At 44.0% G+C, this 26998-nt stretch overlaps 1 protein-coding gene across 3 annotated transcripts; it reads right to left on the bottom strand.

Moving 5' to 3' along the window:
* Nucleotides 1-641: 641 nt before the first annotated feature.
* LOC133460703 (H-2 class I histocompatibility antigen, Q10 alpha chain-like) lies at nt 642-26713 on the bottom strand. Of its 3 annotated transcripts, XM_061741436.1 has the most exons (10): nt 26635-26713; nt 26099-26198; nt 15230-15432; nt 12746-13018; nt 8589-8876; nt 7948-8232; nt 3143-3268; nt 1705-1743; nt 1030-1059; nt 642-884 (listed from the first exon to the last, which is right to left on the bottom strand). In XM_061741436.1, the coding sequence occupies exons 3-10, from the start codon at nt 15282-15284 to the stop codon at nt 811-813; spliced, it is 1170 nt and encodes a 389-aa protein (XP_061597420.1). In that variant the 5' UTR covers nt 15285-15432; nt 26099-26198; nt 26635-26713; the 3' UTR covers nt 642-810. The 3 variants fall into 3 exon arrangements, with proteins under 3 accessions (XP_061597420.1, XP_061597421.1, XP_061597422.1); XM_061741437.1 differs by lacking the exon at nt 26099-26198 and having other exon boundaries at nt 26635-26705; XM_061741438.1 differs by lacking the exons at nt 26099-26198; nt 26635-26713 and having other exon boundaries at nt 15230-15451.
* Nucleotides 26714-26998: the final 285 nt, after the last annotated feature.

Genomic DNA, 26998 nt, shown 5'->3' with positions numbered 1-26998 from the left:
TAAAGTATACTTTTTTTTCGCCTGGGTATGCCTTAGGTTTTTACCGGCATGTATCAACCATTAATATGTGTGCAGACAAAAAAAAAAAAAAAAAATGTTTTTGTCCCTCTGTCTGGGCCCCCCCCTGTCAATCGGACCCTAGGCACATGCCTAGTTTGCCTTTGCGTTAATCCGGCTCTGACCGTCATACGATCATCTTGTCATAAGTGCATGCAGCTACTCAGTGCTGAATCATGCAAAGAGCTGGACGAATCTTCTAACTAATTCTGATGAGCAGAGAAGTTTACTAGATGCAGAAGTGCTCCTCAAAGAGCTGAGTCTTTAGCTTGGTTATTTACCCAAAGTACTCAACTTGCAGTAAAGTGGCCTAAGAAACTGGCGCCTGCAGGGGCATTTTTAAAGTTGACCTCATCCCCTTGTTTTTGGCAATCTTTTTTTTTCTGGGGCTTCTTTACATTTTCAAATATTCACGCCAGATTAGTCTTTGTTTCACAATAACTTGACCAGTAAAGTGTTTCCGTTTTGTTAAAAACAGTCACCCTTTAATAACATAAACTCTGACTATGGAATTGGATATATCTGATCACAACACGACACGATCTGACAGGTGACAAATCCTGTCATTTACGCAGAGAGCTACGTGGTTAAATTACCATGATAACACTGAATTTTACTTTCATCCAGTCTAAGAATTTCTACAAAACCACGTTAACTACTATTCAGTTGAAATTTGGTTTTTGTGTCCTTTAATTTGGACACCATGAATTGGTGCTGGTTCAAGAGGCTTCAGATTTTTGGCTGCAGGTAAGATTATACGGGCCCAGAGACTCTTTCCTTTTCTTCACTTGACTTTGAAGACGAGCTTGCGTTGCTGCTGGCATCAGCTGCAGAAATAAAGATGTATTATTTCATGTTTAAATAAAAGAAAAGAAAAAGCACAGAGATCTTCAAACTGACTTTGCTAAAAATGATAAACAGAATGCTCTGCATGGACAGTTCCCGACTTATCAAAAAAACTTTAATACTTACTACCGAAAGCTGAGTCAATGTTGGTGGAGACTATGGAAGAGAAATCCAGTTTTACATTCAGGTTCAAGTCAAGTATATAACGATGCAGCCAATCACCGTTAGAACTACTAGAACAGTAAAACATATTTCAACTGCAAATAAGAGAATTGGGATGTTATTTAGAAAAAAAAGAGGCAATAATTCTTGCATTTCCTGCTTTTCATTGGCTTGTATTTAACTAAAGAACCTGATATAGCCCATGTTTTTGCTTGCTGACCTCATTTAATTTTTTCCAATTCAGTATCAATATGTATAATACACTCCTTCAAATGTAGGAGAAGGAGCAGTCTTGGCATGATAAAGTGTTTTTCTTGAAGCAAGACTGCAACATATATTCATCTCTTTATAATGTGTAATTACGTGATTAAATGCTCGTGACCGTCAGATGGCACTGCACCAGGAACCAGAATCCATCTAGAAGTCTGGAGAATCCTCCTGATCTCACGTATATTAGCTACCTACAGGACCGTCTCAGAAAATTTGAATATTGTGATAAAGTTCTTTATTTTCTGTAATGCAATTAAAAAAACAAAAATGTCATACATTCTGGATTCTTTACAAATCAGCTGAAATATTGCAAGCCTTTTATTATTTTAATATTGCTGATTATGGCAGAAAGAGAGAAGTTGTACTCACCAGAGCTGGAGATACTGGGAACAGAAGGAGAACGCTTACCTGTTGAAACCAAGATGATTAAAAGTTACTCTATGAAAGTGAAAGATTCTGAATGTTTTATTATAGTCTCATCTTTCTAAAAACACTACACTATTACAACTAAAAGATGAGGCATTACAATGATCATGTAAAAATAAATAAATAAAAAAATCCTGTAGGTTTCATTGAGAATGTAAATGTTGCAACTAATGACAGTAAATTTAGAAAAAGATCAGACGAACGGCTGTTTGAAAGACAACGTCTTTCTTAAATGACTATGGCAGCGTGACTCAAGTTTACAAAGTTTCATCTGGGCAAATATGAGTTCAATCAACAACATTTAAAGAAGATCCAAATGCATGTGGATTGATAAATGAAGTGAACCTGAAAGATGAATCTTTATGATAAGTGATTTCATGAATTTAAGTGCAGTTTGGTTAAATCGGTGGTGATGTTATGAACACAAAGACTTGTTTTACCATTCACAACACAAATATGACATTTATCCTTTCAGAAAAAACCTCAAGGCTGAAAGTAACAAAAACTATTGAAGTGATGAAAATGATTATCAATATTAACGTGTTGCAATATGTACTGTTATTCTTATGATCGTATATTTAAGCCCTCGAGATTACTTGTTTCATTTGTCCTAGTAAATTTGAATTTAAAACAGGTACAACTCCTTATAACAAAAAAGATTGAACAAAAAGTCAACTGCATTTGTCCAAAAAAACGTTTTAAATGCATTGTTTTCTTCAGAATTAGTCCTTTTTTTTGCCTTTCCTGACAGGATCATATGTTTGGTTGAACACTGACGGGCCGCTAAACTCAAATATTTGGCATATTAATGCTTATGTGAAGTACAACGCACTGGTTCAAAACACAAGGAGGTAAAACGATGAAATGACATTTTAATGTTTTTGTTTTGAACCAGCCATGAATAGGATTCAAGGTAAAAAAACAACCAAAAAAACCCATTACACCTGAGATCGTTATGGTTTAATGAGGCATTCATGAACATGTTGTTACCTGTCCCCACAGCCTGCTCATGCCTCTCTATAATGCAAGTTTTAAGAGGAGGGGTTTGTATTAGAAGCAGGAAATGACAACAAATCTGTGAGTAACGATTCTGATCCAAACATTGAACTTTGGTCGACCTCAACTTCAGTGAATAAATGATTGAAATCATTTTACTGGCAGTTCTAAAACAGCAGGTGACCTTTGAGTGCCTCATAAAATGATATATCTTTGTAACATAAACGACAACGCATCAGCAGTTGATTTTAATCTTTCTCATTCTTAATAATGAGCTGTGGAATTTTGGTAAAAATACTCTACTTTGAATACTGAAAATGCAAATTTGAAAATAAATTTAGGGACCTGTTGATGAGAACTAATCCTTTACAGTATTTCTACTCACCGATAATCCCATTTTTATACAAGAGACACAAGAGCACAATCCCCCCGATTGCGATCAACACAAGTACACCAGCCACAGCACCACCGGTAACGACACCGTTTCGAGCTTCAGCAGGAGGCTTGTAATCTAAAACACAGAAAACATTTGAAATGTTTAATGTTCCGTTCACTTTCAATACGATATCTATGCACCGTTATGGCATTAAAAAAATATATATATATAAATAAATTTGTTGTGAGCACAAGGATAGTCACATCTACAAACTAGGAAAAAATGGCCTTTCTTGGTTAAATATTGCAAAAAATGCTCCCTACAACATGAAAGAATTGAGTTGCATGAAATATCCAATGGATGTCGTAGGGCTGTCTTGGTTGACACGCCTCTGTGACATTGCATGGAGGAAGGGGACGGTACCGCTGGAGTGGCAAACCGGGGTGGTGGTCCCTCTGTTTAAAAAGGGGGACCGGAGAGTGTGTTCCAACTATAGGGGGATCACACTTCTCAGCCTCCCGGGGAAAGTCTACGCCAGGGTACTGGATATGTTGTGGTATGGTTTTCTAGGACCCAAGTGCAGGAGAGAGAGGGAGGCCAGAGGCAGGAGTTCTCAAAAAACAAAAGGGTTTTAATCCAAAAAAGGCAAAACATAAGGCGCTGCAGAGCAGGATAAACAAAAACCAGGAACAGGGAAAAACAACGAGGAGACATGGAGGAAGAACCAGTACGGACCGACAGGGAACCAAGGAATGACAAGACAAGATATACTGAAGGGATAACGAGACATGACGAGACACAGGTGCAGACACAATCAGGGCGGATGGGACACAGGCGGGGCAAGACAGAAACTGAAAGTTACAAACTGGGGGGAAGTGTCAAACCCTGACAGTACCCCCCCCCTCAAGGGACAGATCCCAGATGTCCCCAGAGTCCTAACCCAGGGTGGGCGGAGGGGGCCTGAAGGAGGGCCCAGGCCACACACGGCCAAAGCTCCGGGGGCCGCCCTCGGGACCGAGCAGACCAGCGAGAGAGCTCGGGGGGGCGTCCCCGAGGCCTAGGCCTGGGTCTTGGCGGGGGGGCGTGACGGGGATTCCTGGCGGGGCTCTGAGACTGGACGGTACTCGGGAACCTGACGGGACTCGGGAACCTGACGGGGCTCGGGAACCTGACGGGGCTCGGGAACCTGACGGGGCTCGGGAACCTGACGGGGCTCGGGAACCTGACGGGGCCCGGGAACCTGACGGGGCTCGGGAACCTGACGGGGCTCGGGAACCTGACGGGGCTCGGGAACCTGACGGGGCTCTGGAACCTGACGGGGCTGCGGGACCGCCTCAGGAACAGAGGGCTGCGGGACCGCCTCAGGAACAGAGGGCTGCGGGACCGCCTCAGGAACAGAGGGCTGCGGGACCGCCTCAGGAACAGAGGACTGCGGGACCGCCTCAGGATCCGGAGTCGGGGCTGACAGGAGGCGGGGAGCCGGAGTCGGGGCTGACAGGAGGCGGGGAGCCGGAGTCGGGACTGACAGGAGGCGGGGAGCCGGAACAGGAGCAGACAGGATGCGGGGAGCCGGAACAGGAGCAGACAGGATGCGGGGAACCGGAACAGGAGCAGACAGGATGCGGGGAGCCGGAACAGGAGCAGACAGGATGCGGGGAACCGGAACAAGAGCAGACAGGATGCGGGGAGCCGGAACAGGAGCAGACAGGATGCGGGGAGCCGGCGTCGGGGGGCAGAGGATCCCCGGAGCTGCCCGAGTGGGGACCCGGGTCCGTGGCGCTGGCTGCGGGGGTACCCGGGTCCGAGGTGCCGGCTGCGGGGGTACCCGGGTCCGAGGTGCCGGCTGCGGGGGTACCCGGGTCCGGGGCGCTGGCCCCCCCTCAAGGGACAGATCCCAGATGTCCCCACAGTCCACATCCAGGGCGGGCTGGGGGGGAACACGGGTCCTCGGAGCTGGCTGAGGGGGGGCACGGGTCCTCAGAGCTGGCTGAGGGGGGGCACGGGTCCTCGGAGCTGGCTGAGGGGGGGCACGGGTCCTCAGAGCTGGCTGAGGGGGGACACGGGTCCTCGGAGCTGGCTGAGGGGGGACACGGGTCCTCGGAGCTGGCTGGGGGGGGTCCGGAACCATCACCGGAGGAGGAACTCCAGCAGGAGCTGAGGCGTCCAGAACCACCGCTGGAGCCAGAACAGGGGGCGATGCGTCCAGGACCACCGCCAGAGCAGGAACAGGGAGCGATGCGTCCAGGACCACCGCCGGAGCAGGAACAGGGAGCGATGCGTCCAGGACCACCGCTGGAGCAGGAACAGGGAGCGATGCGTCCAGGACCACCGCTGGAGCAGGAACAGGGAGCGATGCGTCCAGGACCACCGCCGGAGCAGGAACAGGGGGCGATGCGTCCAGGACCACCGCTGGAGCAGGAACAGGAACAGGGGGCGATGCGTCCAGGACCACCGCTGGAGCAGGAACAGGGGGCGATGCGTCCAGGACCACCGCTGGAGCAGGAACAGGCTGGGGCTGGGGCTGGCGCTGGCGCCGTCGCTTCCCCTGGGGCTGAGAACCCCCGGGCCCGCCTCGAGCCAGGCGTGTTCCCCAGAAGGGGGGAACAGGCTGGAATGCGTCCAGGACCACCTCGGGAACAGGAAGAGGTGCGTCCAGGGCCCCCACCGGAACAGGCTGGGGCTGGCGCTGACGCCGTCGCTTCCCCTGGGGCTGAGGACCCCCGGGCCCGCCTCGAGCCTGGCAGGTTCCCAGAAAGGGGTCGCCATTTTTCTCTGCCTCTCGGCGGAAGAACTCAAAAAGAGTAATATACTCTCCCGCTGGGTCCATGTTGGTCGGTCCGTTCTGTTGTGGTATGGTTTTCTAGGACCCAAGTGCAGGAGAGAGAGGGAGGCCAGAGGCAGGAGTTCTCAAAAAACAAAAGGGTTTTAATCCAAAAAAGGCAAAACATAAGGCGCTGCAGAGCAGGATAAACAAAAACCAGGAACAGGGAAAAACAACGAGGAGACATGGAGGAAGAACCAGTACGGACCGACAGGGAACCAAGGAATGACAAGACAAGATATACTGAAGGGATAACGAGACATGACGAGACACAGGTGCAGACACAATCAGGGCGGATGGGACACAGGCGGGGCAAGACAGAAACTGAAAGTTACAAACTGGGGGGAAGTGTCAAACCCTGACAGGATAGGAGAATACGGCCGATAGTTGAACCTCGGATTGCGGTTTTCGTCCCGGCCGTGGAACACTGGACCAGCTCTATACCCTCCGCAGGGTGCTCGAGGGTTCATGGGAATTTGCCCAACCAGTCCATATGTGTTTTGTGGATCTGGAGAAGGCATTTGACCGTGTCCCTCATGTCATTCTGTGGGGGGTGCTAAGTGAGTATGGAGTCCGGGGCCCTCTATTAAGGGCTGTCCGGTCTCTGTATGATTGGAGCAGTAGTTTAGTTTGCATTGCCGGCAGTAAGTCAGACTTGTTTCCGGTGCATGTTGGACTCCGGCAGGGCTGCCCTTTGTCACCGGTCCTGTTCATAATTTTTATGGACAGGATTTCTAGGCGCAGCCATCCGGTGTGGGAAACACAGGATTTCATCTCTGCTTTTTGCAGATGATGTTGTCCTGTTGGCTTCATCGGACCGGGACCTTCAGCATGTGCTGGGGCGGTTTGCGGCCGAGTGCGACGCGGCAGGGATGAGAATCAGCAACTCCAAGACCGAGGCCATGGTTGTCCACCGGGAAAGGGTGGCGTGCCTTCTCCTGGTGGGTGGAGAAGTCCTGCCTCAGGTGGAGGAGTTCAAGTATCTCGGGATCTTGTTCACGAGTGAGGGAACGATGGAGCGGGAGATTGACAGACGGATCGGTGCAGCGTCCGCAGTTATGCGGTCGCTGTACCGGACCGTTGTGGTGAAGAGGGAGCTGAGTCGAAAGGCGAAGCTCTCAATTTACCGGTCAATCTACGCCCCTACCCTCACCTATGGTCATGAACTTTAGGTAGTGACCGAAAGGACAAGATCACGGATACAAGCAGCTGAGATGAGTTTCCTCCGCAGGGTGGCTGGACGCTCCCTTAGAGATAGGGTGAGGAGTTCGGTCACCCGGGAGGAGCTCGGAGTCGAGCCGCTGCTCCTTCACATTGAGAGGAGTCAGCTGAGGTGGCTTGGGCATCTGTACCGGATCCTCCTGGACGCCTCCCTAGGGAGGTGTTCCAGGCATGTCCCTCCTCCCTAGGGAGGTGTTCCAGGCATGTCCATCCTCCCTAGGGAGGTGTTCCAGGCATGTCCGGGTGGAGACCCCGGGGGAGACCCAGGACACGCTGGAGAGACTATGTCTCTCGGCTGGCCTGGGAGCGTCTCGGACTCCCCTCGGAGGAGCTGGAGGAAGTTTCTGGGGTGAAGGAAGTCTGGGCATCCCTGCTGAGGCTGCTGCCCCCGCGACCCGGGAACGGATAAGTGGCGGACGATGGATGGTTGGATGGAAATATCCAATTATTAATGTTTATTTGAATCTCTGTAATGAGTCAAGAGTCATTTTCAGAATGCTCCACACAACCAACGAAACATTTGGTGTGAAAACCTTTGCCAGAAAGGTCGAAAGAAGAAATTCAATAATATGTATATCCATAGTAACAATAAATGGAAATGACAACACTAATGATTAAATATTATTGCTGTATTTAAACACTGCTCCTGCAACTCGTAAAAATGACTTTTAATGTCTAGATTGTGATTGAACTTGCAATGCAAGTATCTGCTGGACAAACACAAACTGATGAACAAATATCAAACACACAAAAAAAAAAAAAAAATTCTTACCCCATTTCTTCGGAACATTCACACGAGAGGCCTCGTGTATGACTTCACAGATGTATTCGGAATGGTCGGACTTCAAAATCTCGACATAGTCTCTCCTCTGAAAGGTCTCGTCCCCGTTTGGTCGAACTCCAGAGCTGACCAGCCCGTCGCGTGCAGTGAGGGACCGGCCGTTCCTTCTGATCCGCAGGATAATGTCCTCTGGGTAGAAGCCGGTGGCCAGGCATTTCAAAATCACACTCGTCTCAGATTTGGCCTTGAGTGCAAACACGTACACCTCAGGTTTCTCTGCAAGGAGAAACCGTACAAACTCATGAGACAAGTACAACGAAAATGTGAAACAGGTTTGGTGCAAATGTTCATTTCCATCGGTGGTGTGTTAACAATGATTTGTTGTACTCATCTAACCAGAGTTACAAAGCTGGAATGCCGCCCAGGGTAAGACTGTTGCTAGGGCGTTGTCATGCATGAAAAAACATCCCAATAATGCACGTGAGTATCTCTTCTGGACACGAACATCCATTTTTTTTCCCTGACTTCATTATTTCTCGGCAAATCAAACATGCCTGCTCAGTAATCCACATCCAAAAATCTCTTAATGCCGAGCAGAAATCATTACGGAAAGTATTTAATGTTATACATACTGGCATTAAGCAGCTGCAACTGCCCGTAGTCTATGAACGCGCCCATCCAGTCCAAGCACTCCTTCTCCAGGTAGCCCTTGGTGTATTCTTTCAGGGCTGGGACATCGTCCCACTTCCTCTTGGTGGACAATGCTGCATCAGTCTTGGCAACCCAGATTTGGTCGTTATTATCAAACGACAGGAAGTCATCTCCATCATAATGGTACATGTGCACGCCATCGACAAACTTGAGATCATCACCCTGTTTTTCAGCCTCACAGCCATGCATCCACTGGAGGATGTGTAAATCTGATGGACAAGAGTCAAGCATTATAATTAAAACTTAGGTTGATTTGGACTTTTTATTGACTTAAATAGTAATATTTAGAGGTAAGGAAATTTACTAGTGTTGTCCTGATCGATCGGCCACCCGATCAATCGGGCCCGATCACGTCATTTTCAAAAGATCGGGATCGGCCAAAAAACGATCGGGACATACTGTTATTATTATTATTATTATTATTATTATTATTATTATAACTGTTATTATGGCTGGCCGGCTCGTCTCCGACTCCGCGACCTGGGAGCGCTGGAAGCGCGGAGTCGCCGCAGCCCCGCTCTGGCTGCAGCTGCGGCTCACAGCGGCTCCAGGCCAGTTTGTCTTATTTGTTTGCTTGTTGCTCTGTGCATATGTTTTAACATATATTAATTATTAAATCGTTTTATAATTGTATTTAACAATACAGACAGTTGATGTGTGTTTATTATAAGATTTTGGGCGGCGCCGGCGGCTGGAAGAGACGCTGGTGCTGGAGGGGAAGAAGCGTGGCTAACAGAGAGCTAACAACAGCTAGACTACGCTCAGATAAACAATCTGAAAGTTTTAAGCTGTCGGAGAAAAGTGACTGTAGTCTTTTGTAAATGATTATCCGCCACTCGTAAATCATCTTTTGGTCCACTTTATTGACTCGGTAACAACACAGGGATGACGGCCTGCTATTTTGCGGGACCGGTGTTACGGTCTAAAGCAGGGATGTCAGGGATACGGCCCGCGGGCCGAATCTGGCCCGCAAGCAGGCTTCATCCGGCCTCGGGTGGAAAGGGAAAAATAATAATGTAAAAAAAAAATAATAATAATTAAAAAAAACAAAAAAATAAAAATTATAAATTAAAAAAAAAATTATAAATCTCCTGAAAACAGGCCAGCTGGACTAACCATCTCAACAGACTATTCTGGACAATGGATTGCCTTTCATAACTACCAATAGAAAATGTAGCTTATTATTGTGTTGATCTGCCGAGAGGTGCGTCTGCGAGCGGGTGCACGTGCATGTGTATGCGCGTGTCCGAGCGAGGCACCGCAGCTCAGAGCAACAGGTGAGCGCAATTTGGACTAATAACAGCTCGAGCCAGAGACAAAGAGATGACACGAGTTGTTCATGGCGTGCTGACAGAAAGGCAAGATTATACAGGAATCACTAGGAATCACGGGAGAAAACGAGTGAAAACCCGGTAGCCTCTTTGGTCTTTTTTCCTCTTTCCCACGCGTTTTCTCCAGTGATTCCTAGTGATTCCTGTATAATCTTGCCTTTCTGTCAGCACTCGTTTCATCTCATTGCAGGCCCGGTTCTACGAGGGTGCATAAGCATGCATTGCACCCTCGGTTTATGTGTTTGCATGCTCAGTTGAAAAGACGAAAAGAAAACTGACAAGTGCGCGCGCAAGCCTGATTTATAGTTCCGCGTTAAATCGACAGCATAGGGTACGCGGCGACGCGCACCGTACGTTCGCGTCCCCGCGAATCCTACGCCGTAGCACTGCGTTGGTGCAACGCAGAACCATAAATCAGCCAGTGTACGTCACTCATCTGCAAGACGCTGCTCTCTGCTGCTCCGTTAACACAAAGTAACGATGGATATTCTGAAGTGGTTCAAGCACAACCACGCAAGCAAGTTTATATTTATGGTTATATTTATTTTTATTTATTTTTCTATGTTTTATTTTCTGTTGCTAGATTGTCTGATGAGTGAGATAGCCCAGACTAAATGTAGCATTTTCTTTGTTCTGCAGCAATATTGCTGCAAAAATGCACTTGAAAGACACTTTTAATATTATTGTTTGACAGGTATCATTCCACTTGAAATGACTGTCATGTTTAGTGATGGTTTTGAGCTGTATAGATAAAATTAGTTTGAATTTCTATGTTTTGTTTTCAGGGTAAGAAACATCTGTTGCTAGATTGTCTGATGGGTGAGGTAGCCCAGACTAAATGTAGCATTTTCTTTGTTCTGCAGCAATATTGCTGCAATAAAGCATTTGAAATACACTTGAAATATTCTTGTTTTGCTATTATCATTCCGCTTGAAATTATGGGAAAATGCATAATTTAGTGTTGAATAACGTGCCAGGCATGTGCACCCCCTCTGATCTGAGATGCACCGTAGACATCATTTTCTAGAACTGGTGTTCTGCCAATTTCTGCTGCTTTGTCAAAAAATGCTACCTAATGGTTTTCCACCTTTGTAGAGCTACAATTTTACTGTGTTTTACTCCCTAGCCCACTTCCTTTTCCCCCAAGTGGTCCTTGTCTTTTGCCAGGCCGTTATTGTAAATAAGATCTTGTTCTTAATGACCTGCCTGGTTAAATAAAGGTGAAGGACTGAATGAATATCAAATAAAGCGATAGAATTGTTTTTTTCTCTTTATCGTATAATGTTCACAAAGTGTAAAGCAATTCATGTCATGGTTAGTGTATTTTGAAGGATCAAATACTCAACATCCCATATTATCCATTTTACATCATGCAAGAAATGATGCAAACTTTGAAAATCGACTGTGCACATGCGCGGAACCACAAAGTAGCATTTCTCGGCAGGGAGCAAGGATTGGCAGAACACCGGTCCTGTCTCATTGTCTCTGGGTCGAGCTGTTATTAGTCCAATTGCGCTCACCTGTTGCGCTGAGCTGCGGCGCTGAGCTCGGACACGTGCATACACATGCACGTGCACCGGCTCGGAGACACCTCTGGGCAGATCAACACAACACTTATAATTAATGAGTGACTCAGATTCAAACACCATCTATAATTGTTTAGAGTTGTTTGATGGGAAAAAAGTTTTCTTTAGGAGACTATTTTTGTTAACTGTAAGTGACTCATTTAAATTTTAAAAAGTGTGGTATGAATAATAAAAAAAATGTTTTCTTTGGTAGATTATTATTTTTTTGTTAACTCTGAGTGACTCAGACTCATTGTAATTATTGTTAAGAGTAGAGTAGGATGATTAGGAAAAAAAAAATTATTTGGTAGGCTATTTTTTTCTCTACTACATTTGTAATTTTACATTGTGTTACCTGTGTTTTCATGTACCAACATGCAATTATGTTGGTTTGAATTATATTGATATTTAATTGATGTAAAAAAAAATATCGGGCCCCCTTAAGGTCTCATTTGAAGGAATACGGCCCTCTACCTAATATGAGTCTGACATCCCTGGTCTAAAGGGTCCGACTCTGAACAACCACACTTGGTTCCTACGCTCTGCGTAACATCATTACAACACAGTGACAGAAAACTATAACAGCCGTGATGAAAAGCTGCTGCTATTCATTTCATGCTGTTGAGAATTCTGGTTAAGCCAAAATGTATTTTAATTTTCTTATTGATTGTGAGTTTGACTGAATGTCATTCAACTTTTGAACCTAGTAGGTAAACTACCTCCTTTTGAAGTGAAATTGATTTATTTTTGTTATAAATCAATTACTATTCTGTATTTTTTTTGTTTTAGTTTACAATTTCATGTTTCTACATTTTGTGGCACTAGAGCTGATAAGCTTTGTTTTCATCCAATGATGCAGTCAGTGAAAAAAAATAAAAAAATGTCCATGTTGGAGAGAATGGACAATACATTATTTTTACTTAATTTACTTTACTTTTTTTTAACTTTAATTTTTTACTTAATTCATTGCCAAAATGTATCTGATCGGGAAAAAGTATCGGAAATGTATCGGGAGCCAAAAAAAGTGATCGGATCGGGAAAAATCGGGATCGGCAGATACTCAAACTCAAGTGATCGGGATCGGATCGGGAGCTAAAAAATCCTGATCGGGACAACCCTTAAATTTACAGCTTGCAGACCATTGTTATAGATTACTGCTCTTTCATACTTTTTAGATCTTACCTGTGTCATTCTGTCTCATTCGCTCCATCAGGATTTCGATGTTGACCTGGAACCAAAGCTGCTTGCTCTTCCGGGACACTGTGCCTTTGTCCCAATATTCTTTTTCCAGTCTCTCTTTCATCCAGGACGTTCTGGGAACTTTCTTTTGCTGTGTGCTGTCAAAGTAGTCAATGATCTTATTGTCAAGCATGCCCATGGCAGTGAACTTATGGATGCCAGGGGATACTGCGGGTTTGGAGAAGGCTGTGTAGATGTAAGACAGCTTGTGCCGATCTGAAAATTGTATGGGAGAAGAAAAAAAAATAAAAAATTCAATGTAAAACAATCTGAGGAATCGGAAGATTTAACTCATATAATGGACCTGTCATTCATTTTATTATGATTATAAGAATTTCAGAGAGCTTAAACTATCACACCCAATCTGAAATATATTCTCTCTCTTTTAGCCACCTTTCTTCTGGCAACATGAACACAAGTCAGAAACCATGATGTCATTAGTTGGCATGATTAAAAACAAACAAAAAAAAACGGATTTTTACTTGCAAAAGTTTTGCCTCAGACAGATAAATCAAAAATAAAAAAGGTTCCTGCCATTTATTCTTTTCCTCACTCGGGCTTATACAACACTTATCTTAAAACATTTCTGATATCCTTCAAAGAAACAGATCCCTTTCAGGTTTAAAACAAAACCTGCTAAAAGTTTCCTGTAAAGGCAAAGAACCAACGTTTAAAAAGGTGTATTGTGACTATGTGAGGTCAATATAGAGAAAGTAAAATATATGAACTTTGTGAAACTCTGAATTCAACATTTAGACTTGTGAATGAGGCTGTAAGTGTGAACCGGTGTACACTATGATTCACTGATTTTTCAGAAAGAATCACAGTCGGTGCATCCGAAATCCCGTACTAAAAAGTAAAAAGTATATACTAAAAAGTATACTTAAATTTGGCACACTTTTGAGTAAATATGAGTAGTGTGCATTAATTCGGACGTACTATTAAGACCCACACGTCACTTCCTGCCGTTGGGAGGAAGGGACGTATCACAGCAGCAGTAGCAGCGCACCGCTCCGCTATTTCCCGTTTATTCTGGCCGAAACAAGATGACATTATATAATATTATTATACACGAGTATTATAATATTAATGTTATGTAATAATATTATTATACTTAATATTATACTTATTACATATACGTATCACTTAGCAACCAAATGCCGCTGCATTGCATTGTGGGAAGTTTCTGCTCGGCTAGTGTGTCCATCAATCCACACTAAAAAAATTCCCCGGAATGAGTATGGATAGAGCTACTATTGAGTACGTTCTAATGTTTCGGACGCACTTAAAAATCTTGCACACTCATTTTGCATACTCATTAGGGTGGAAGTATGCAATTTCGGACGCAACCAATGTCTTTTGTTGTAGCTCCACATCAGCGGTCCAGCATCGTGACATGAGACCGATAAAAGACTATCTGAGATCATTTCATGACAGAACCATAAATCCTCCGACCTTTGCCCATCCATGTCAGAGCACACTGGTTTCATACAAACTAAAACCGGTGCAGATGAAAAACTGCCCAAGTTGTGAGGATGGCAGGTGTGAAAACACACCTGTGTGGACGGCGCTTAAAAGGAACAACAAGGCAACAATACTTCAGTTGTGCTTAACATGTTCTTGTTGAGAACATTTCTGAACAAAAATAGTCTGGAATAGAAGACTGATGTATTTCTGGGAAATGAACAATAATTAAATTAGCTGATATATCTTAATATTTTGTTTTCTTTTTCAATCTTAACCATTGATATGTGCAACTATCTGTCTTCAGCAGGAAGAAAACATGGGAGTTTTAATTAACAGGAAGACTTTGTTCATGACAGGCCTCACCACAGAGGTATTTCTGCAATGTTGTTCATCTAGATGTAGAATATGAAACCAGGACGCTTTTCTGATTAGTATATATATATATATATATATATATATATATATATACACACACACACACACACACACAGGTATGTATATAGCAGGTTTTGTTTTAAATCCGAAAGGGATCTGTTTCTTTGAAAGATAGACTTTTTTTTTTGTGTAAATAAGATAAGTGTTGTATAAGCCCGAGTGAGGAAAAGAATAAATGGCAGGAACCTTTTTTATTTTTGATTTATCTGTCTGAGGCAAAACTTTTGCAAGTAAAAATCCGTTTTTTTTTTGTTTGTTTTTAATCATGCCAAGTAATGACATCATGGTTTCTGACTTGTGTTCATGTTGCCAGAAGAAAGGTGGCTAAAAGACAAGTGTCATTGTCTGATTTAAAAGCTCTTACAAATGCAGTTGTTTTGTCTGTAACTTTTAAAGCTGCCATTTTTGGCCAGATCTCCCTTGAAAAAGAGATTCTCGATCTCAATGGGACTAACCTGGTAAAATAAAATAAAATACAAAATATTATATACCGGTATATCAACATGTCGTAATAATGTGACTTACCGCCGCTGACTGCCAGAGCTGTCCCCAAAAGGACCAAAATGGCAAACGCGAGCATTTTTTGTTTTGTTTGGTTAGAGTTTTTCCAAAAATCCAGTTATATCCGAGTTTTTGAGAGGTGTTTTTGACGCGAGGCGTCACCGAATGTCTGATCCGTTCACTGATATGCCACTTCCTTGCCCTTCAGACGCGTTCGAGGAAAAATCCTGTAGGACAGGTATGTCAAAGTCAAATACCACAGAGGGCCAAAAAAACAAATTTGCTACAAGGCGAGGGCCGGACTGGTTCAATGTTTATTAAAACATTCAAACATTTTGTTATGGCTCTGTCAGTACCTTCAATGGAAAACATTTTCAACAGGTAAACAGAAAAAAGTAAATGTCCTTTAAAAACAAAATATGTTTCTTAATATCAAGATAAATGCACAAATGAAATTGCATGCATTATAAACTGAAAAATAAACTATATCATTATTGTGCTGCTCTGTGATCCTACCAATCACTGCTTTCAAATAGTAAAATGAGAAAATAATAAAAAAAAAATAATCAAATCGGTTGTATTCTCATGGCTCTTATCTGCAATTTTGCCTGAGTCCAATCAATTGAAAAATAAATATAAATAAATAAAATACAATAAAATAAATAATAAAAATCTGGCACACAGACAAAACAATACTTGTAGAAACAAATGTAAAAATTTAACTGAATTGAAAACTTTTTTACTGTTCTGTGATGCTCACTTGTCTGAGGCTGAGCCTGATACTTGGTGGTGTCTCATCTTTTGTACCAGTTCATTAATGTTCGGGCTCTGAGCTGAGGAAATCCTCAGAATTGAGTGAAGATGGTTATCAGTAAGACGGCTCCAGTGTGATGTTTTGTTTAGCTTCATCAAAGAGAACAGTTGTTCACACAGGTACGTGCTGCCAAACATAGAGAGCGTCCGAGCAGCTTGGATGCGCAGCTGAGGCATTGTGTCGGGGATGAAACGTGCAAACTCAGCAGCACCCACTCTCATATTTTTCCTTCAGTGTGTCATTGCACTGAAGCTCAACCAACTCCATTTGTAGATTTGGTGATGCGCTTTCTGAGCAGTTCAAACCTGCTTTTTTGGGCTTCAAAGTAGAGATGCACCGATCGATCGGCCCCCGATCGGTATCGGGCCGATAATGGCCCTATCGGCTTTGATCGGAGATCGGAAAAATAATAGTTCAGAGCGGCCGATCTGATGACGTTTACAACAACAAACCTCCGCCCGCGCGGGTGTTCCTACATCTCAGACCGAGCGGTCCTGAGGGAGCGTGACCGGCCGCGCCGGTGCAGGAGTTTTACAATGTTTGAAAAGGACAACAAATTTACAGTTTGCAAAATGTGTCCAAAGGAGATGCCACGAGGAGGAATGTTACAAAAGAATTTCAACACAACAAAGCTTATTAGACATTTGAAAGTTCTTCACACGGAGCATATTGAGTTTTCAAAGTTGGCTGCAGCAGAAAAAAAGGGAGACAGAAAAAAAGGAGTGCGCAGCAACGGCACTAATTACTCAGCTGTAACACCTGTAACAGAGACTTATAAACGACAGGAAGAAAAATAAAGAACTACATCGTAAGGTAATGAATTCATAAGCCTTGATCATCAGCCGCTTTCTAAACACGTTTAAACACGGTTTAAACATTTTTGCAGCTCGGATCCGCGGTGCGCGCTGCCGCTGTACACGCTGTCGCGTCATGAATATTTTACTGATTAAATCCTGTCGGAGTTTTACCAGAATATATACAGTCCAAACCCTCACGCAGGACGACAGTCGTGTCAGTCGCTTCAGGAGTGACATGTGGAGCTCTAGTGTGAAGAGTTTTGCTTCACTGAAGAGTTTCTTTACACGCGACGGATGCTACCGCGAAAGCTTTCACAAAGCTTAATAATTCATAATTAATTTTTATTTTAAGATTGAATTCCTCTTTCCACAAGAAAACTAAGGTTTATAGTTTGTAACTTGTATCAACTTTTAGAGAGTGACATGTCTGCTGTTGTCTGTATTGGTCACATGTTGTACATAATTAGTACCACAGGAAACCTGAAGCTGGTAAACTACACTTACTGACGAATTTATGGATTTCACGCTGTGATCGGTGATCGGCAAAATCGGGATCGGCCGATACTGGTTTTCGAGATCGGTGATCGGCCCTGAAAATCCTGATCGGTGCATCTCTACTTCAAAGTCAGCAAATCGGCGTTGGAAGTCGACAGCAAGTATGTTGAGTTTATCAGTGTGGCAGGGTGAAGGAGCAGCCACTCAGCCGATTGGGCACACCTGTGCCCAATCAACCTCTCCACCCTGCCTGGCTACATAAGGCTGCACACCAGCAAGAGATCTGCTGGGAGAAGGTTCTGCTGGTGCACGTGTGGCAGTGTGATTGAATAAAGGAGTTCCTGCACTAAACCCTATGTCCTCTGTCCTGTCGGTCGGCCCCAGTGGCAACGAGCTTTCTACAATCAGGAAACTGTGCACTCGAGAACACAGCAGTAGAGAGCTTCTCTTTCATGGTCTGGCAGCTGGGAAAGTGGCTCAAGTTTTCTTTCCGCATCTGCGTCTCCCTCAGACTCAGCTTGGTTTTAAACGCCTTCACTGTACGGTACATATCAGAGATGACACGCCCCCGTTCCTGCAGCTGCAGATTCATCACATTCAGATGGCTCGTGATGTCGCACAGAAACGCCATTTCACGCAGGAACGTTTCATCTCGGAGCTCCGTTGTGTCTTTCCCCTCGCTTTCCATGAACAGACAGATCTCCTCCAGCAGCTCGAAACAGCTTTGCAGCACCTTTCCCTGGCTTAGCCATCGCACCTATATGTGATACGGCAAGTCACCATACTCTGTATCTAACTCGCCCAGTAATGCCTTGAACTGGCGATGATTTAAACCTTTGGCTCTGATGAAGTTGACTGCTCGCGTTATGGTGCTCATTACATGTTCCATTTTCAAGGCTTTGCACCACAACAACTCCTGGTGTATGATACAGTGATAAGCTGTCAGCTCATCTGTGACGTTTTCCTTCTGCATCCTCTCACGCATCCTTGCCACTAATCCACGCCTGTGCCCACACATTGCGGGTGCTCGGTCTGTTGTCAATCTTACGAGTTTTTCCCAAGGCAGCCCCATCTCATTTACACATCTGGATACCTCTTCATACAGATCTTGTCCTGTAGTTGTGCCATGCATAGGACGTAATGCCAAAAACTCTTCTGTTGTGCTCAGGCTGGAGTCTACTCCACGAACGAAAATTGACAGCTGGGCAATGAAATCTTTTCCCTTTCCCACAAGCTGTTCTTTTAGATTGCTGGAAAGCTGGTCTACACATTCAGCAACAGTGTTTCTGCTCAGGCTCAGGTTTGAAAATAGTTGCCTTTTGTCTGGACACACTGCGTCACAAACTTTAAGCATACAGTTTTTGATAAACTCTCCTCCTGTAAAAGGCCGGGATTTTGCGACCTCTTCTGCCACAATAAAACTAGCCTTGACAGCAGCTTCGCTTTGTGATTTGGCATTTGTGAACAGAGCCTGCTTGGACTTAAGACATCGTTCTAATTCTTCCACCTTCTGTAGCCTTTGTTCCGTGTCCATGTTCTTGTCTTTGTGTGTTTCTGAGATGTTTGATAGTGCCTTCTTAGCAGTGTTGTGCAAGTTCATACTTCTGATGAACTAGTTCAAAGTTCAGTTCACATAGTTTAAAAATGAGCAGTTCACGTTCATACTTCACCATTTTCACTTTGAACTAGTTCAAATTCAGTTCATTTCAATATTTTTAGGTGAGAAGTACGAATGAAACGCCCCCCACCGTATACCAGTGGTCTTCAGCCCTGGTCCTCAGGACCCCTGTCCTGCATGTTTTAGATATTTCCCCTCAGAACCCTGATATAAATGACTGTCATTAACAGACTTGTGCAGACCTGGATGACAAGCTGATGACGGCCATTAATTAGAATCAGGTGTGATGATGCAAGGAAACATGTAAAACATGCAGGACAGGGTTGGAGACCCCTGCTGAATACAATCATGTATTGTCCTAGTGGCGTTTCACCTTTATTCAGAGGCTGTAAATCTCCAACATTGTAGTGCATTATCAATTTGTCTACCTGTTACTGGGAAATCAGACCTCTTGGTCTTTCTGGGAACTTTTTTGATTGTTAAGGACTCGCAGATATTTCCTCACACTGGACGGATGCTTTAACTCCACATGACGTTTCAGATGTGAAGTTGACGAGGCAGACGTTCAGACTTGTTTTCTCAGCGCAGGTGAACATAATTTGCACAGAAAGGTTAGATTTTTACCGTCAGACTCTTTGGGAGACGATGTGTAAAATTCCCGCAGATAATGATAAGCGGATCATCATCTGACGGCTCACTGACGCTGCGACTGCAACGTCTCTCTTCACTGGTCAAGGCTGATTTATGGATCCGCGTTAAATCGACGGCGGAGACTACGGCGTAAGGCACGCGGCGACGCGAACCATACGGTCCGCACGCCGCATACGTTGGTGTAACGCGGAACCATAAATCAGCTACATTCGTAAAGACTGCACCGGGCTCGGGGGGGTGACGACATCCACTGCCAATCCAGGAAGCAGGAACACACGGAAACACACGTCAAGCACTGGAAATCTGCAACAAAAAAAACACAAACAAAGCACGAAACCGGCACGGAGCCAACCAAAACAATAACAGCAATCGACCGAAATCTTGAGATCTGATTGCAGTCTGAGCTAAGCTATCGCTACTGCTACCTAAACCCAAAAACTAGAGAGCCAGCATGCAGGTGAACAAGCCAGTGTGTGTGTGTGTATATGCGTGTGACTAAGTGACTATGTGTGTGTGTGTGTGTGTGTAATAAACCAAACAAAGTTGCCTCATTGTGTGAAGTATTGTGGTGAATGTTGGTGATTCCGAGGTAGGCGTTTCAGTGTACCAGTGAGCTGGGATTATTTCATCATCGGACAGCTCTTCTGAGTCTGTATGATGGTCAACAGGATCCGGATTTGAGCGAGTGCTTGGTCTGATGGTTTGCTTCACTGAGGGGGTTCTTGTCGATGCAGGTAAGTACCCACAAGGAAGAAGAAGGTCTCTGTGTAATGTTCGTAGAGGACGAGCTTTATCTTCAGGTCTGACTGTGTACACGGGAAGATGACCGGCTCTCTTTACAACAATATATGGATCTGATTCCCATTTGTCTGCAATCTTGTGTTTTCCTCTCAAGCAGACATTTCTGACCAAGACTCTGTCTCCTACCGACAAGTCAGAAGCAGTTACATGTCGGTCGAATCTGATTTTGTTGCGGTGCATGACCTTTTCTGCATTCTCCATTACCAATTTATAGCTCTCCTCGAGATGAGATTTGAGATCCTGGACATATTGAGAATGTGAGGTATGTTGGGTATCATTTGCAGGTAGTCCAAAAGCTAAATCAACGGGCAATCGTGGTTGACGACCAAACATGAGTTCATAAGGGGAGAATCCAGTGACGTCATTCTTTGTGCAGTTGTATGCATGTACAAGTGGTTTTACAAAGTCCTTCCAATGAGTTTTATCCTGATCTCTGAGCGTCCCAAGCATGTTCAATAGTGTGCGATTAAAACGTTCAACTGGATTCCCTCGGGGATGATAAGGAGTTGTCCTGACTTTGTGGATGCCAGCCATTTCACATAATTCTTTTATTGTACGAGATTCAAAGTCCGGTCCTTGGTCACTGTGCAGTTTTTCAGGAATTCCATAATGAACAAGGAAATAGTCCCATAGGCATTTTGCGACAGTTCTGGCCCTTTGGTTAGGTGTGGGAACAGCCACTGCATACTTTGTGAAATGATCAGTCATCACAAGAATGTCTTTGATCCGACTTTGATCTGGTTCCAATGACAAGAAATCCATGCAGACAAGTTCAAGGGGTCTTGTGGTTCTTAGGTTTACAAGGGGTGCAGCTTTTTCTGGCAATGATTTCCTTTTCACACATCTTTCACATGTCTTTATCTTGCTGTATACATCATTATACATTCTTGGCCAATAAAATCTGGCTCTGGCCAAGTCAAGCGTTCTTTCAATCCCCATATGGTCATGTAGACTTGTAGCCGGAATTCCTGGGGTAGAACGAGTTGGTAAGTACACTGAGGTCCTGTTTGCCTCCTCCTCACAAGAATGTTGTTCCGGAGCTCCAACTGATTTATTTCTCGTAGGAGAAGGGGCAACTCGGGAAGTTCATCCCTCAATGCAGGTGGTGGCGTCTCCCCCATTTCCAACTGATGTATGACATGTTTGATAGTTTGGTCTGCACGCTGCTTTTCAGCCATTTCAGTGTCTGTAAACTGAGGTATGACAGAGGATCCAAACTGCTGATCATACACAAAACTATCAGGCAGTGCATCACTGGAAGTTGAAAGTGACTGAACAAGGGCAAGATTACTGTGATGCGGACCATCTTTGGTTGAACTGTAAATGAGCTGTCTGTCACAAATGGCTTGGACAGTGTGTTTGTCAATGGAAACCATAGAAGGATCAGCAAGATGTTGATGAGCAAATCTCCATATTCTTTCTCTCTCTCTTTCTGGGACTTAAGATCATCTGAGAGATCACCATGTGGTCTGCGAGAAAGTCCATCAGCGTCTGCACTTTGTTTACCAGCACGATACAGGATCACAAACGAAAAGGTGGATAAAGCTGCAAGCCACCTGTAACTGGTGGCATCAAGTTTGGCTGATGTCAAGAGGTAAGTAAGGGGGTTACTGTCAGTTACAACTGTGAAATGGCTGCCATAAAGATAGTCGTTCAACTTTTCTGTTACTGCCCATTTAAGGGCAAGGAATTCAAGTTTATGGGCTGGATACCGGGCTTCACTGCGGGACAGCCCTCTACTGGCATAAGCAACAACTCTGTTTTTTCCATCTTGCTCTTGGTAGAGCACAGCTCCCAGACCAGTGGAACTGGCGTCTGTATGAAGGATGTATGGCTTTTGGGGATTTGCAAAAGCTAGAACTGGGGCAGAAGTTAGTTTCTCAATGATGGTGTCAAAAGCTTGCTGGCAATTTGGTGTCCAGCGACCACCGAAAGGTTCTTTGGGGTTCAGATATTTTTCAGATTTTAACGTTGGTTTCAAGTGTTTCTGTGAAGGTGGATAACCAGATGTGAGGTCATAAAGGGGCTTGACAATGGCAGAGTACCCCTTCACAAACCGTCTGTAGTACCCAGCAAAGCCAAGAAATGATCTTAACTCTTTCAGAGTTTTGGGAATTGGCCAGCTTTTGAGAGTAGAGACTTTCTCCGGATCTGTTTCAACACCATTGCGGGAAACCACATGGCCCAGGTAGCGGACAGATGTTTGGAAGAACAGACACTTGTCCAAGGAGAGTTTTAGACCAAACTCCTTCAGTCGCTCAAGCACTTTTAACAACCTTGCTTCATGTTCTTCTAACGTAGGTGCAAATATAATCAAGTCATCAATGAAGACAAGGACTTCTTTCAAGTTCATTTCTCCCATACATTTTTCCATGAGACGCTGGAAAGTGCTTGGCGCATTGGTGACTCCTTGAGGCATGCGATTGAATTCCCAGAATCCTAAGGGACAAACAAAGGCCGTTTTTGGTTTGTCTGCTTCTTCCATTTCTATCTGATAATAACCAGATTTCAGGTCGAGTACTGAGAACCATTTAGATCCTGACAGAGCTGTAAATGTGTCCTCAAGCTTTGGCAAAGCATAGGCATCTTTGATGGTTTGCAAGTTCAACTTCCGATAGTCAATGCAAAGATGTATGCTGCCGTTCTTTTTCTTGACCACCACAATGGGTGACGAAAAGGAAGATGAAGACTCACGGATTACACCGCTTTCGAGAAGATCTTGATGTTTGCGAACAGCGTCGATGTCTTGAGGATGAATGGGTCTTGGTCTGTGCTTGAACGGCGTTTCATCTGAAAGTCTGATTTGATGAGTGACCTTATCAGTTCTGCCAAAGTCAAGATCATGTTGTGCAAAAACTTCTGGCATACCAAGAGTTTCTTGGTTATGCGTTCTTTCCATTCCGGTGAGAGTGGGGAATCACCAAAGTTAAAGGTCATCTGTGATTTTGAAACTGCAGGCTTGGCAAGAGCGGGGTGAGAAACACTTTGTTCTTTTGACAAAATGGACTGGATCGCACTCATCTCTGCAATGACTGATCAAGCAGGGATGACGACATCATGATCAGATTCATTTGTTATGACAACTGGCATTTGGGATAGCTGACGACTAGGAAGATCAACAAGACATGATTTAACAGTCAAGCCACCCGGCAAAGAGAAAGAAGAGGGATGTTCAATCAGGACAGATTTCTCAGACTGCAGAGAGCGAGTGGCAGCAGTTCCCTCCAAAACAACAGTTTTTCCTGCTAGAATGGTTTGTGGCCTCAGCCCATGCATCCGGATGAGACAATGATAGCCGTCATCGGTCTGCTTGTGTCTGAGTTCAAGTATTTTCAGGACTGCTCTGTATCCCAACAGAAGATTATGATTCACTAACAATTTATCTTCCAAGTATTTCTCATAAACGACATCAAGTGTGTTGGTGCCAATGAGCACAAGGGAATGAGAGGATCTGACATCAGGCACCACCAGAGCAAGAGTAGGCACGCTAACTGGTGTACCAAAGAGTTCAGATGGAAAGGTGATGTCAAGCTCAATGTATGGCACACTTTGTCCATTGGCCCCCTCAACTTCAAGAATGTCCATTAACGGCTTTATTTCTTGATCTGACAGATGGCTGCAGTAAAAAGAGTGGGGGACTGTAGTCACCTGCGAACCTGTGTCCAGTAAGCAGTTGAATCGGTTGTCTTTTATGTTTACTTGTGCTAGGCTTTTGGTGCCAATAAGTCCTTTTGGTAACCGGTGGAATGTGATGGAAGACACTGGTTGATGGGACATTGATTAGCTGCAGCCCCCGCCTGTCCCTCCGCAAGAGCTGCATCTAGTTTGACTGGTGAGTTGAGTTTTTCCTATCCCACATTTGTTGCTTTTGTTGTAACTGTGTTCTTTTGGTCATAACCAGGTTTGGGTTGGGTGCATTACTGCATGCTGTGGCAATGTGTCCATCCTCGCCACACTTAAAACAGTACCACGGCTTTGGTTTTCCAGAGTTAGCTTTGGATGCAGTGGCCTTGAAGGGATGTTGCTTCGCAGTAGGTTGAGCCTTCCGCGAGATAAGAGTAGTGAGCTGGTTCTGCAACTTGTTCATCTGTTTCCTGAGATCCTCAATTGCATCAAAGTCAGTCTGTGACTTTGCACCACAAGCACAAGCAGTTTGGGTACTTAGCTGAATCCGTTGCTTGGATGAGCTGATGTGTTTTTTCATGCGGGTGTCCTTTGATAACTGTCTGTCCTCTTCGGTGCGCAAGAGGAGCAAAAGCTCTGAAAAGGATGGAGGGTTATCCTTCTTCTGTTCTAGTTGTAGATTTGTTATTATACTGTTATCCCAGCACCCACGGCAGAATTGTTTAATGAGATGTTTATCTGTTTCGCTTGTCAAAATACCTCCCCTTTTTACTACAGAGTTCAAGCAGAGTTGTAGTCGCTGGAGGTAAGCAGAAGACCGTTCACCAGGGTCTTGGAGTGTGTTCAAGAATTGAGCAAAAAGCTCCTGCCCCATCCTGCACAGAGTCAAGAACCTTCAGATACGCACTGGGCAAAGTATCAGTGCCTAGGCCTTTAACCACATCAGCTGCAGGAGAAAACAAGCTTTCAATGATCCGTCTGGTAACATACAAAGCAGACAGACTTGGATCAGCAAGTAATAACTCAATGTGTGAACGCCAGGTTTCATAATCTGCTTCGTTGTTAGGCTTGGGGAATTTGCCCGAGAAGGCACAGAGTTTGAGTGCAGCCAAAGAATTAGCGTTAGCGTCATCCTTTCTCACAATATGTTCGACAACAACTCTTTGGATTGCAGGTGGAGTTAAGTCTTCTCCAGTTAAGGGAACGGACCTCCTCGATGTGCCAGGAGTTGTTGATGGCCGGGGGCCCTGCCGATCAGATGCAGAAGCTGTTGGTTCCAGTATTTGTACTGATGGCTCCTCTTCAGAGTCGCTTTCATTTCCCAGTTGTTCTCCAATTTGGTCCATCATATCCTTCAGCACTTCTTCAAAGTTTTTCCCACTGCACTTTGCAAGTTGTTTTAACTCATTTAAATAGTGTGTGGTGTAGCTGGTGCCAACTGTTTCTGTGTATTCTGCAGCTAGGGATTTCACAATAAATGTAACTTCAGGCATCCCTTCTGAAGTGTATTCATAGGGTAATAGTGGCTGTAAAGCGACTATAGCGGTATCTTGTGAAAACTCAACGATCAGGTTTTTATAGTATTTGCTTCTTGAATCATTCACAGGGGCTATTTTCTTAATGGACCCATACCTTTTCAAACAATCAAAAATTTCTTCATCTGTGTCTGTGTGGGTAACACCACTGATTATAACGGAACATGATATATTGACCTCTAATTCCTGGATGAAATCCATATTAACTTAAAACCACAAGTTTAAACAGTCAAAATGATTCTTCCACAACTTATTCAAACCCAAAATTAAATGGTTTTCATTTAATTGGACTCCTGGCTAGCTCACCAAGATTGTAACGAGGGTTCAATGAGGAGTCCAATTTTTATGAAAACCACAGACACAACTTAAGTTGGAAAATAATGATTTGTATTTGAAATTCACAAAATAAAACAAAACCAAAGTAAACACACAAATCTCAATGCCTGAGATTGGAACGTTCTCTTCCTTAGAGTTCGTTTTCTTTTCAAGTCCTTTTGTCCAGGGAATCAAGGAACAAGAGTAATCTTCATCCTGTTCAAAAAAAAAGGTTGATCCTACCACCAGTTGTGGAGGTTTCACTGAGTCCAAGGTAGTTCGTAGAGATCGTAGGGGGATTCTTTGTCCAAATCCTAAAGGTTTAAACTAAAAAAAACCTGACCTGAAACAGGTCAGAAAAGAGCAATCAATATCTCTTAAATCAAAATTCATTAGTTGTACAACATTTCTAATCTTAAATTATCAAAAAAAATGGTCTCAACATTTACCCCAAATGTCATAGGGAAAACCACTATATTTACTGTTACAATGGCTTTAAATAAAGCCAAAAGTTAACCAAAACAAAAGTGCCACAAAACACAATTCACAAACAAAAGAACAAACCTTTAGTCGTTCAGGGCTAGAACATAAAGCCAAATCAAATTACAACTCAAAATCAAATAATGAAATCTTTTCAATGAGCTTTCATATGCTAATGCTAACTGCTAACCGTTTATGCTAGCAGGTCGTTAGCGAGTCGTTAGCACCTTTAAAAGCTTGAGTTCAGCTCAACAAGACATTGTATGACTTAGAGTCAAAAAATAAAAGAAGTAGCTCACCGCTGATAGCTGCATATTTAGCATTTTAAAGTGCCTTCAAAGTGCTATTAAGGTCGCCGTCTGCCCACGTTGCACCAGCCCAGTGTTGATCACCAAGTGGATGCAGGAAGAGGAAGTGACCCCAGGCTGACCCGGATATATACACGCACACACACTGATTGGCAAATGCTTTCACCTGCTTACTGCTCACCAGGCCAACCTTGGGTTACACACTACTACTAGTACTTTATTAATGTATGCTGTATGTCTGCGCTAATACTGTATATTGTCCCTGGCACTTGTACCTTTGTATATTTGCTAATCAATCAATAACAGTAATAAAAATAATTGGATTTGGGGACTTTTTTCCCTTTTTATTCCTTTT

The sequence above is a fragment of the Cololabis saira genome, chromosome 15 (assembly GCF_033807715.1).
Source record: "Cololabis saira isolate AMF1-May2022 chromosome 15, fColSai1.1, whole genome shotgun sequence".
In the NCBI taxonomy this organism is placed as follows: domain Eukaryota; kingdom Metazoa; phylum Chordata; class Actinopteri; order Beloniformes; family Belonidae; genus Cololabis; species Cololabis saira.
Note: the sequence above shows the minus strand (reverse complement) of the source record. Positions and strands in the feature narration are given on the sequence as shown.

What these genes read in the sequence shown, in the direction of transcription:
- LOC133460703 (XM_061741436.1), bottom strand. Translation starts at nt 15,284, where the DNA reads ATGCTCGCGTTTGCCATTTTGGTCCTTTTGGGGACAGCTCTGGCAGTC. An exon ending in GTTGCAGCTGCTTAATGCCA is followed by an intron (nt 8,233 to 8,588) that starts GTATGTATAACA and finishes TTCTCCTTGCAG; the next exon opens with AGAAACCTGAGGTGTACGTG. An exon ending in CATTGACTCAGCTTTCGGTA is followed by an intron (nt 885 to 1,029) that starts GTAAGTATTAAA and finishes TTATTTCTGCAG; the next exon opens with CTGATGCCAGCAGCAACGCA.